Raw genomic sequence first — 13,055 nt, forward strand, 5'->3', positions numbered from 1 at the left:
GTCTTTAAACGCCTATAACGAACACATGGTGTTTTTTTCTGTTTATGGCCTGTGACGTATTGATAAAAAAAAGAACGGTAAAATGGTTAATACGTCATTCATTTTGGTGCAGACATGAGGTGAATACAAGTTATTTTTTTTAATAGTGACTGAGCCACGACAGGAGCAATTGCATGGGCTGTGTGTGCCTCAAACCGTCACTACCTCTTCGTGAAGGTGTATTGTGTTTTAAGGAGTTTGGAAGATACTAATTATCAGGGCTGCTATACGAGGGAGGTGACAAAGTGAAGAAAAAAGAAACGTAGATTTTTAAACACTTTTGTACACAAATTAAATAACTGTCACTTATATAACCTATAGAAAACTGGTCATACAATCTAATACCACGCAATGTATATTTTCAATCCGTTTTTTTTTAAATTCTACAGCGCAAGCACAAACAAAAAAAGGCAATTAATTACCCCATAATTATGTTTTATTTGTAAGCTTTACCGTTAGTAAAATATTTTTATTTCAAAGCAGCATGTCCTATCCCACAGTCAAATCTAATCGATGTGTTTTATATCACTTACTGAAACCATGGCGTTGCTATGCCAACACTACATGCTAGGAATGGCCATGAAAATAGTGCACGACTGCTGTTAACGAAGGCAGTTGCAGTACTGTATTGGCCCAAAGGGTGGCAGCCTTGACCCTTCAGCCCTATCCACACTGCACAATCGCCTCTGTTTCCCCTGTGTCGCACAGCACTCACCAGCACACCCAGAGAGGTAAGTGAGGTTCAATCATGCATCTCCCTTGAGCGGCGTGTAAAACAGAAGAGTCTGTTCCTGGAAAAAGAGAACGGGCTCGTAAACAAACATGGGGCAGCTCTGTTTGAAAACAAGACAGGGTAATAATTTCCAAAGCCTCACCTATAAACATCATGTTTCCTTTACGGGTATTTAAAAGGCAAAAAAAAAACGCGGGTCATTTGAATTACCCTTCAAATCCATGGCAATACTTTTTAAGGTAATTTTTATTTTAAAAAGGTCAAATGTTAATAAGCTGACCTGGGCATATGGCAAACATGCTGGTCAGTGCCACTCTGATAGATAACCGTATGTGAACTGAAAGTAACTGAGGGCACCTGTTTAAAACATGTGCTGTCTCTCTCCCAGCATGACACACTACACAGAAACAGGGAAACTAAAAGAGACAGGCCGAGAGATTTGCCAGTTATTATTGCAGGCAGGCATAGCTGGTTTGGTAATAAGTACTTAATAAGTCCTACTTTTTGAAGAAACAACGCGTGTGGTTGTAATAGGAGTTGACAGGGCTATACCCAACATACCATGACTGAACAAGAAGTAGCTTTAATACATTCGTCTGTGATTTGTATGATGTTTGCAATTACTCGAATGTTTTTTTTTTAAGGTGATTTGACTACAAGTTCAGGCACTGTACTTAAGATCTACTTCCCTACCATAGATGTGATGTAGGTTAGAATTTTATGTTAGTCAGCACCACCTACAGGAGTGAACTGGAATTGCATTGCCTGCAAAACTGGGCACAGGGACAGATCACTAAACTTCTCTAAAGACACTTGATCTGTGTTGCATGTATCCACGACAGGGAGATAGAACTGAAGAGCAGCTCCCAGAGACTTAGCAAAAAACAAAACGTTTTGGATTACAGTAAGAACTTCTCACAGTGATTGCAAACCATAAGAAAATGTAACAGGGCAATAATAATAATAATAATAATAATAATAATAATAATAATAATAATACAAACATTTGAACCTACTTAGTCTTGAAGATCATATTTTTAAAAAAATATATAGTTTTTTTCCTAGAAGGTTTTACACTGTAGTCCCACAATCACAACAGTGAAACAATCCATGTAAAATACTATCACTGGCCCCTGTTCATGCAGCAGCCTCGCCAGTAGTTTTGCTCTAACTTCAAGCATGCTTTCATTGCAGGTAAAGGCCCTGAGACTCTGTTTGCAGGACAGAAGCTGAACGACAATGAGTGGCATGCTGTGAGAGTGGTGCGCAGGGGGAAGAGCCTGCAGCTCTCAGTGGATAACGTCACGGTGGAAGGTAGGGAGGTTTGTCTTGATTTGTTCAGTCTCCGTGCTTCCCTGGACTGGAGGGAGCCTCCCTTCTCTTAGGGGAGCGAGGGAGGGAACAGTTCAGTTTCCAAGGTTATGAGATCAATCAGCTACTAGGAACTGGACGAGCACTGATGGGCTGAATTGCCTCCTCTCATTCATAAATCTTCTTAAATGTGTTCAGAACAGATTGGCTATTTCAATAATACACCTAAACAGTTGAACCCCAGGACTGGGTGCAGGGCTAGTGTCAAGGACTGAACTGGTTGGATAACCCATTCATCTCTTTTGCAGGGCAAATGGCGGGTGCCCACACTCGTCTAGAGTTCCACAACATTGAGACTGGCATCATGACCGAGCGGCGATTCATCTCCGTGGTGCCCTCCAACTTTATCGGGCACCTACAAAGCCTCTCCTTCAATGCTCTGCCCTATCTAGACCTGTGCAAGAACGGAGACATCAGCTACTGTGAGCTGAATGCCAGGTTCGGCATGCGCAGTATCATAGCAGATCCGGTCACCTTCCGGTCTAAAGGGAGCTACCTAGCTCTGGCTACTTTGCAGGCTTATGCCTCTATGCACCTTTTCTTCCAGTTCAAAACCACCGCCACGGATGGACTGCTGCTGTTCAACAGTGGAGATGGCAGCGATTTCATTGTGGTGGAGCTTGTTAAGGGGTAAGCTGCTCTTTCTCTGTGTCTTCTGTCCGGAGGTGACTTCTGATCAAGTTTCTCACGTACTCTTTGCTGCGGCAGGCCAGCGATCTAAGTGGGGGTCTATCGTACAAAGATTGCAAGAGAAAGTGCACTCTTAACTTGATTAGAGGTAGCCAGCCAACACCTTGGAAACATATTATTCTGCAAGTGATTAAATCTAAATCTAAAACAGACAACCCCCCCCCCCCCCCAATATTAACAGACTTAATCTGCTTATATAGAACCTGTTGGGGTTTAGATGCTTTGAATGCTTTGTCATTGACATTCTGAGTGCGAGATCTCAGGGAAATTAGAAGCGTAGTTGCTGTGAATAGGTTACAATGGGGATGTGATTTATAGGGTCTATTGGATGGTGTTGAGTGGAGATTTTAATGAGTGAAATACGAACATGATCTTACCTGCAGAATCCTAAGTGCCAGGACGGATTCCAATTCAACAATCGGCAACAGAACCACTCAGAATTATTGCAAACATCATGCAAATGTAACATACATATGATACAAGTGCTTCTTTTTTCCTGTTTTGCAATCCAAGCTGCCATTTTCTTTTTGTCCTTTTTAATTCCAGTTTTAATCTTGTTTTTTTTCATTTATCAATCAAGCAATCAATCAATCTTTATTTTATATAGCGCCTTTCATAGTGGACCACCATCACAAAGGGCTTTACAAGATGCAGTAAATCCATAATACTTTAAATACAGAGAAATGCATAACGCATGCTATACAGGGAAAAAAATGCATGTTACATGTTATACAGTAAAAAAAAGTATAATACATTAAATACAGTGGAAAGTGCATAATCCATGATAGTAGCATTATACATGAAATAGTAGCAGCAACACAGCAGCTAATAGCAGATGTTATGCTTATTTATGTGTCTGCTATTAATTGTTTTTACAAACTAGCTTTTTATCTTAGTTTTTGTTTTACATTTTACAATTAATACCACATTTTGGGTCTCCTCTTTTTTATTTGTGTTATATAAAATTTGTTTGTAATTGAGTGATTTCATTGTTCATTTGGTGTGTGTGTGCGTGTGCGTGTGTGTGTGTGTGTGTGAAGCGCTTAAGGATCCTTGTGATGAAAGGCGCTATAGAAATCTCAATCGTATTTCATTGTTAAACATGCTTAACTTCCAATCAGAATTCCAAAGTAAATGTAAGAAACGAAACTGAGAAACGTTTTTGGCTAGTGCCTTCTTCAGCCTTCTTCAGTAGCCCCTTGAGGATGGTCAATACATTTGTCCACTTGACGTTCTTGTAGTTCCTCCCGGTTTCGTACAGAGTGAGATCTGAGCTGTTCTGTCTATTGCAGGTATATCCACTATGTCTTTGACCTGGGTAACGGCCCTTCTTTAATGAAGGGGAATTCGGACAAGCCCCTCAATGATAACCAGTGGCACAACGTGGTGGTGTCCCGGGACGCTAGCAATGTGCACACACTCAAAATCGACTCCCGCATCGTCACCCAGCACTCCAATGGAGCACGCAACCTGGACCTGAAAGGTAAGAGGATGCTGACTAATTATTGAAATACTATATAAGTACCGAGTCAGGCAATTACCTTCACTATCTACAGCTCTGGCTAAAAGATTTGTATCACCCTATAGGATGAACTCATTTTGCTTCATATAGTCAAACAATGTTACGTTAACATATTGAATTACACACCGCATTGTAGTTTTCCGTATACTTATAAACTGACCAATTGAAAAATGTGACATTTTGAAATCTAACATGACATACTGTACTACTATTATGGCCTCCGGTAGACTTTTGCGATACCATTTTGTAGTTTCTTTGATTTACATGATAATAAATAGTTAAATAAATAGTTATATTCATATAGTTATTTTTTGTATTATGTTTCAATCCTAAAATTCTAGGTCATGCGAAACTTTTGGCCACAGCTGTAGGTCTCAAATATACAGTTTCAAAAGAAACAAGTGAATAGACTTGACAAAAGAAAGTTCATAGTTTGCTTCCCTTGTCTTCCAGGAAGTCTGTTTCCATTACACTTCCTGGGTCGTTTTTATCTTGTCTTCAGGGTCATGCATCTTACTGATGTGTTAGGAGAAACTGCTGATTGGTTACTGACAACTGATTGGTTAATGAAGAGGGGGTGGGGCACAATTTGTCTCTCCAGGTGACCAAGAAAGTGCCACACTAACTGAAAGCCACGGCCAGCAAACAGAGATTTCTTGAACCCAGTTTATTTGAGATGTTGTCAAATGAAAATACACGTTGCTAAAACATGGATGTCTTTCTACACATTTGAGACTTATTAAATGCAAATTGCTAATTAAATCTGTCCTCTGAATATTCAAGTTTGTCATCTGACTCCTGTTGAAATAAGACTCCCATTGCATAGCAGATTGATCCATTCCTAGTTTTACTATATATCTTTTTTTATGAAAATATTGTTTCGAGTAACATGCGTTGCTTTTAAAAATGGCATGTGCTAGACCTGTATGGAGATTTACAGAATTACATTGTTTGCTATAATAAGGTGAGAATGTCTCTATTTGCCTCAAAGGAGGGGCTCAGACACTGATATGCTGTAAGATATGCTTCAACAAAGTAATTTGTTGAAATTGTCCAATTTTGATGCCAAAGCTGTGGTCGATATTCATTTGGTGGCAACTGTCATCTGTCAATAAAGAGGCAGGTGAGAAAATCAGCCTGATATGATCCAAGGAGCTTATGAATAGAAATCAATGCACAGGGGGCTGGACAGAAAAATGGGAACGCCTGCCCTATGTAGCACAATATTTTGTGTAAATAAGTTGCAGCTCAAGTGAATGAATACTACCTGATGTAAATTGCAGCCTTCTGGAATATATATAAGATGCATCTCCCTGTTGCTCATCAAGTTGATATTTCACGCGCCTATTAACACCAGCAACAGAGAGTGACCCCAGCACCAGTTGTCAGACTGAATAAGACCACACAACAAGCAACACAGAACTTTAGAATTGTGGCAGGAAAAGGAGGTGGGGTTGACACGATTTGGGCTGTTCAGTCCTGGCAGTTAGGATTCTCTAGACAAGCTCAAAGCAGCTCAAAGCCAGGTAACGGCAAATCTACAGTAAAGATAACTCAATAAAATAGGAAGGAAAATGTAACTATTAAAATGAAGTTTCAAGCTGCCATTTTAGGCGATTTATGTCTGAGCAATTCAATACAGTCTATTGACATTGTTTCAAGTTTTTGATAATTCAAAGAGTCAGTAGGGGACAGCGTGGCATTGTGTGTGCGTGTGGGGGGGGGGTATGTAATCTTCACTATGGATAAAGGAACGGTTGCAGTGTCTGGCCATGTCAATTGCCAGCTCTTCCGAAGTGCTAAAGCGTATGAAATGGCTGTTGGAAGTAATGAAATGCAAGGAGGCTCCCGAGCTAAAAGTCAAGTGCTTCCAATTTCTTTTTTTTTTCAGTGCTCTAAAATGATCCTGGCTTAGGGAGGCAAGAAGCCTTTTAGGGCCGGGGGATTTCGGTTGAATTTGAAGGATAAGAGGTCTATTGATGGCTTGCAACAGCAGCCTAGAACTGCGAAGCTATCTTTAAGAGAAGAACATCAAGAAACAAAACATGTTTTCTAAAGTTTAGGATTTACAGAAATGTTTACAAGACACATGCTGTTTTACCTTTGCTGTATCCTGCCGAAAAAATATATTTTCATAATCCTGATTGTTCTGATATTTCATACAGCATAGGTAAATTAACCTGGGCATTATTTTCTGTTTTCTTGTTTCTCGGGAATATTCGAGAAATTGTTTTTTATTCCCCTCCCCTTCATTGCCTTCTTTCCTGTCCATAGCCAATCAGCTGCTTCCCCCTATTGACTGACATGCTTTCAGACAGTAACATGACTCAGAAGACACTTCTGGAGTGAAATCCTTTCCTGAAGTAACTTCCTCGAAGGCAAGGGAAGAAAACTGAGAACTTAGTGTAGTACCGGATGCTTGTTTTAAAATAAAAAAGACATGTTTGCTATTTAAAAAAAAAAACGGAACATTTGAGACCTACGTAACTAAACATTAAATAAGATTTATGAAACTATTTTTAATTCCATTTAAGAAAATGTCAAAAGCACAATTGTGATCACAATCATTTTCTAGTTACAAACAGCTGCTGGGCATGAGGGGATCACTCATATAGCAAACCCACCAATGAAGTTCTTAAACAGCTGGTGATATTCTGTGCACACAACCCTGTTGCCAACAGATTGGTTGCCTATTGATCACTCCACTTTTATTTAATGGGTATTGATTAGGGTGGGCGGGAAGAGGGAGATATAATTAATCATGTATAGGGCATTGGAGATAGCTGTCTATTTGTTTACAGTCAAACTTAAAAGCAGCCTCTTGCATAGTACAGTATATAAGCCAGGACTTTGTTTCATCTATGCACTGCATTTGAGGGTGTGGTCTTGTGAACAAAGTCACAAATTCCATTTGTTAAGTGTTACAGAACCCAGCGTTTACAAGAAAAGCATGACATTACGTTTGCTGTATCCCGTGTTGTCCAGATCGCAGCGTTATATTTTTAATCATATGGCTGGCTTTTTTTTGACATTTTTAACCACACACGTGTGCATTTCTCAATATTTACTTAGGAGCGTTTGCCAGGAGAAAAACAAAACCTCAAATATCGCAGTGTATCCAGATCTCTCTCCCTCCTGCAACAATGCTGTTTTTATGTTCCTGCAATACGCCACACATTTCAGTTCCCAGCACTGTTGCAGGAGGGAGCGTGAACTGGATGCACCGCGATGTTTTGAAGAAAGAAATCTCTCTTGCCGACCTTTCCTGAGTAAAAGTTGAATTCCCTAGTTTATTTACCCATGATCCCTTATAAACGTTTACCACTGTATTTGAGCACAGCATTTTTGTAGTTTTCCCATGCTTTATGGTATGCGTAGCTTGCCCTGGTTTGCCATGTTTATTAATATGCTTTACCATACCTTGCTATTCTTTACAGTGCTTACCTGCTGTATGTCTTACCATGTCTTCACTATGCTTTATTACACTATGGTAAACCTCTATAAAGGGCTTGTGAATAAAAATATATAAAAAAAATACCAGGAATATGTTTACTAAACCAAGATTCAGCTTGGGCCTGTCTGATCAGGTTGGTCATTTTTCGCACCGAAAAATAATAATCTCCCACAGTGAAAGAAGATTGCATTAGCATTTTGTGAGGGCATCTCTTTATTGGAAATTATTTACTGTGAGTATTAATGCCCCTCCCTCCCCTTTCTGCTCCAATTGCCCATGTTATATGGTGCCTATGGGAGCATGATTACTTTCCTCTCCTTTTAAATGCACTGACTGCCTCCCCCCAGTCTCTGAATAAATAATGGACATTAACTGCATGAGTGGGGCCATTGAACATGCTTTAAAGTTTCCCTCTTGTCCTGTTTCAGGGCAATTGTTGATCACAATTTATAGCTGAATTATTCACAGTTGGGGCCAGACAACCTCCAGTGAAGCTGATATTTTTGCTTGAGTCTGCATCTTTATGAAGAGAAAGGCAGAGGCGAGATCTTCGATTGTGTGCTGTGCAGCTACGACCAAACGTTTTGCATCACCCTGTAGAAATCTAGTTTTGCTTCATAATAATATTGGATTACATACCACTTTGTAGTTTTCCATATACTTAACGAAAAAGTGACAACAATTGAAATATGTGACATCAAACATAAACTACTGTACTAATATTAAGGCTTCCGGTAGACTTTTGCAATATAAATCTGTAGTTTCTTTGAGTACTTGATGTTAAAAAAAAAATCTAAATTATTTTTGTACAGTTTTTTTTTTTTTTTTTTAATTTTAATTATATTTCAATCTTAAATTCTAGGGTGATGCAAAACCTTTGGTCATAGCTGTATATCCAGGAGCTGTCCAGTGCAGTGGTGCTGAATTTTACACTAGCCCCTTTTCAACGTTTTTCAAGGGCTTACAAAATCGTTACTGTAAATAACTGTGACAATGTGCCCCGCCCCTGTGTGCATTTCTGTGTTATATGTTGCGTGTGGTGTGTTAATGTTGGTGTATAGATATTGCTGCACGGGATATAAATGGGTGTGTGCAGCACGAGTTATTTAAAATGTATAATTGTATTTAAGCACGGGGATTGCACTTCACGTGCATTTAAAGTAGTTAATAATATGTGAGCACAGGGTTGCACAGATTTAGTTCACGTGCTGGGATTCAAGTGAATAATTAATTGGTAATTGAATCCCAGCACGATTGTATATGTAGATGCACGTTTCACTCACTCGGGGTTGGGTGTTCGGTGAGTAGTGAACGGGAGAGAGAGGAGGATGAGAAATAGAGGAATATAGCACGATACTTGTTTGTTTATTTTTACTCACCGTGTTTGTCTGTTCGTCTCTGTGTGTTGGCATCTGTTCGTTTTGGTTGTCTGTCTATTTATTTTGGCGTAAAGTGCCATGTTTTGTTCAAACTATTTATTTTCTGTCTGCTGGATATTAAACGGTGCTGTCCATTTCACTGTCCTGTCTGTATTGTTCATTTCCTGGTTCTGACGTCACCACTCAGCCAGACTGCCACAATAAACTTTTAGAGTATTTGAATAGGGTTCTCTATTGGAACACCATAAAACATGTTCATTATACATTTCAGCACTTATTGCTGAGCTGTGATTGAGTAGTGCAGAGATACTGGCATCCACAGTCAACAATAACAAATTGTCAGCTATAATTGACACCTGTTTCATTCGCTGTGATTTCACTTGTGGCTGCATTTGCTCAGCTTCTTGTCAGAAGAATACATTGCATCCATTTTTTAAAAAATGTGAGCACCCTCTTTTAAAGAGCCTTGTTGTTTAGGAGATGTGATAAAACGTTGAAAGATGATATTGTGTAAAGACGGTGCTTGCATGATAAAATGCATGCAGCATAAGAGTATTTCCGCACTGGGTTGCCCTTGAGGAAAAAATCACTGCTTTTTCTGACATGACTGACATGTTATCAATTTCGACTAAGTTCCTTCCTGCAACCTCACAAAAGTGTAGCATTGACGTAAGAGCAATCAATATTTTTTCTTCACTAACTGCTTCAAATATACCTTTAACAAAATTCCTTTTAATATTGTTTCATATAGAAAAATGAGACCTACGAAAGGATGGCAATACATATTAGGTTATAGTTACTGGAATTAGTTTGTCAGCACATATTTATCTGTAATTGCAGCACGCAAGCAATACTTAGTTTATGTCTGTGATTGTACGCATAAGACCACCATATTTCAGCACCTTAGCAATGGACAGCTCCACTTTGTGTTTGTGTGTGGGTGTATGTGTTTGAATTAAGACAGGGATTCAGAAGATTGACATATTAGAGAGACAGGCAGATAAATCTCTAGACAAACCAGTTGGAAAACAAGCACAGTATGTGTCCTACAGACTGCTGAAGGAAAATAAATAAAGTTTTGATGAAAACCTAATCTTTAAATTTACTACTATTAAGATGCAGACTAAAATGGTAAGAATGCAGTGGTTTTAGATTAGTACTCATGTATTAAAGTATATAGAGAGGGGATATATATATATATATATATATATATATATATATATATATATATATATATATATATATATATATATATATATATATATATTTTAAAAGAACTTCAAAATATACATGTGCTGCAAGTGAGACGCTGTAAATAACTACAGTGCAATTGCAGAGTATCAGATATTTATTATATTAGCATAATGTCACTTAATTACTGCTAATGGAGTGTTTAGACTTGTGTATCAAAACGCAATTCATGTAGTTTGTTTGTTTGTGTTGAGAAGTTCTACCAATTAAAAACAACTGGGTGAAGAGAGTGAAGTTGTGCCTCTTTTAATTTGATGAGAAAGGCTAGAATCACTGAGTGCTCCACTTTTAGACTGGTATTTGTACAGACAAGAAGCTTCCTTTATTAAAGCCTAATGGATTTAATTGAGTTGCGAGCATGGAATTAGCCCGAACAATTGGACGCTGACAAGCTCTGTTAAGCAACTTGCACAGTGAATGCACACTTTTATCTAGCTGGAAGGGAATTCAATTACTACTCAATTGTTCATGCAGCTGTAGAGAAGTGTCTCCTTACCCTAATTCCACTGCATTTCCAGTGCTGTGTCCTCTGGTCCTGGTTTCTGTGCTGGTCTTTGGGTATTGGCTATGGCAGGTGTGGCTAACGTTGGCCTTTCCACTTGCTGTCTTTGTTCCAACCCTGTTCTAAATGGCTTATTTCAACCAAGGCTCTCCAGGACCGTGATTGGCCAACAGAAGAAGGAAGCATTGACACAGGGACCCCGTTCGCAAATATTTGAGTTGTTTAAAGAATAGCATACAGTTCAATGGTGGCTTGTTTAAGTAGCAGAATGATTATTCCTTTCCTCTGCCCCTACAGGAGAGCTGTACATTGGTGGTGTCAGTAAGGGGATGTACAACAAACTACCGAAACTGATCGCGTCCCGGGACGGCTTCCAGGGATGCCTGGCATCGATGGACCTCAACGGGAGACTCCCCGACCTCATTGCAGATGCCCTCCATCGCGTGGGGCAGGTCGAGCGGGGCTGTGAGGGTGAGTGGGACGGCTCTCAGTAGCTAAGCATGGTTCAGCCTGGTCAGTACTTGGATTGTAAGGCTTAAGCCCTGAAATCTGAACTGCAGCATTAGAGATGAGTGAGTTTAGCCTCTCGCTCTAGAGATGCAAGGTTTATGAATGAAGGTAAACATAACATTAACTGCTTTGTTACGCTGTAAGATTCTCAAGGCCAGCTTCTCAGCTCAGAAAAAAACACACTTTATGAAATACAGTATTTGAGCAATTGGAATGGGAACTATCCTAATGATATAACTTAGAGTTGGATGGATTATTTGAATACCTATACAACGCACTTTAAGCCTATTCAATTCAATTGTTTTTTTACCTTTTAGAAATAACACCGTATTGGAAATGTAACTAACTACCAGCAGCAATTATCTGCACAGGAACTGTGTATTCTTTGACAAATCCACAGTTTTCAGTTGAATTGAAAGATGAAAAAACATGTTTCATTGACGTTTCTTTTAGTATTCCTGCCTCTACCACCATTGAATGTAATTTCAGATTCTATTGGAGAGTCAAACGATTGCAATTCAATGTAACAAGACTATGTTGTAATAGTAAAATCAATCAATCAATCAATCAATCTTTATTTTATCTTTATTTTTATATAGCGCCTTTCATAGTGGACCACCATCACAAAGCACTTTACAGAGGTAGGCTGTGAACTGTGCATTATATGCAGAGTCACTTACAATAGGACATTGATTTAACATCTCATCCGCAGGACGGAGCACAAGGAGGTTAAGTGACTTGCCCAGAGTCACACAGTGAGTCAGTCAGTGGCAGAGTTGGGATTTGAACCGATGACCTTCTGGTTACAAGCCCTGGACTTTAACCATAGTGGACCTTTCATAGTGGACCACCATCACAAAGCGCTTTACAAGATACAGTAACAACAAGAAAATCCATAATACTTTAAATACAGAGAAATGCATAATACATGATAGTAGCATAATACATGACATAGTAGCAGCAACACATGAGCTAATAGCAGATATCAGGCTTAAAGAGCATGGAAAGCAAGAGAGAACAGGTGGGTCTTGAGAGTTGTTTTAAAGTGAGCGACGGTGGGAGCATCACGCACCAAAGCTGGGAGAGAGTTCCAAAGAGTCGGAACCATGAAGCTAAACGAGCGTTCTCCAAGTGTGGTGCTCTTTCGACTCTTTAAAAATTTGAGGACAAGCTCCATTACAAACTTTTGGCAAAATAGTGATGGGAATAGGACTGCTATTGCATAGCAGTTTCTTCACAGTCCAGGTTTTAACAGAAGCTTGATAGCCACAGCGTATAGGTAACAAGCTCAAGTGAGTCTTAAGACTGACACCAGGAGTTAATGGCATGAGCTACAGGTTAAAAGAATGAAATATCTTCATCCTAGAAACAAGAAGGGAAAGAGGGGGACTTGATTGAAGTCTATAAAATAAAAAATGGAATAGATAAAGTTGTCCAAGACACGACTTCAAATTCAGCACAGAGAGAAGAACAAGAGGGCATGAATGGAAGCTGAGTAGAGTTTAGAACAGAAGCTAGGAAGCACTTTGCAACACAGAGAGTTATAAGTGCATGGAATAGCCTACCAGGTGAAGTAGCAGGATCTAGAACACTGGAAACATTTA

At 39.3% G+C, this 13,055-nt stretch overlaps 1 protein-coding gene across 18 annotated transcripts in view; it reads left to right on the forward strand.

Moving 5' to 3' along the window:
• The window catches only part of LOC117962483 (neurexin-2-like), a 431,235-nt gene that overhangs the window by 204,661 nt on the left and 213,519 nt on the right, over positions 1-13,055 (forward strand). For all 18 annotated transcript variants that reach the window (XM_059012180.1, XM_059012175.1, XM_059012177.1 and 15 more), the window contains 4 exons: positions 1,967-2,086; positions 2,392-2,773; positions 4,126-4,316; positions 11,239-11,412. In XM_059012180.1, coding sequence (XP_058868163.1) covers positions 1,967-2,086; positions 2,392-2,773; positions 4,126-4,316; positions 11,239-11,412 — 867 coding nt within the window. The remainder of the gene's footprint in view (positions 1-1,966; positions 2,087-2,391; positions 2,774-4,125; positions 4,317-11,238; positions 11,413-13,055) is intronic.

Source organism: Acipenser ruthenus, chromosome 43 (assembly GCF_902713425.1).
Source record: "Acipenser ruthenus chromosome 43, fAciRut3.2 maternal haplotype, whole genome shotgun sequence".
NCBI lineage: Eukaryota > Metazoa > Chordata > Actinopteri > Acipenseriformes > Acipenseridae > Acipenser > Acipenser ruthenus.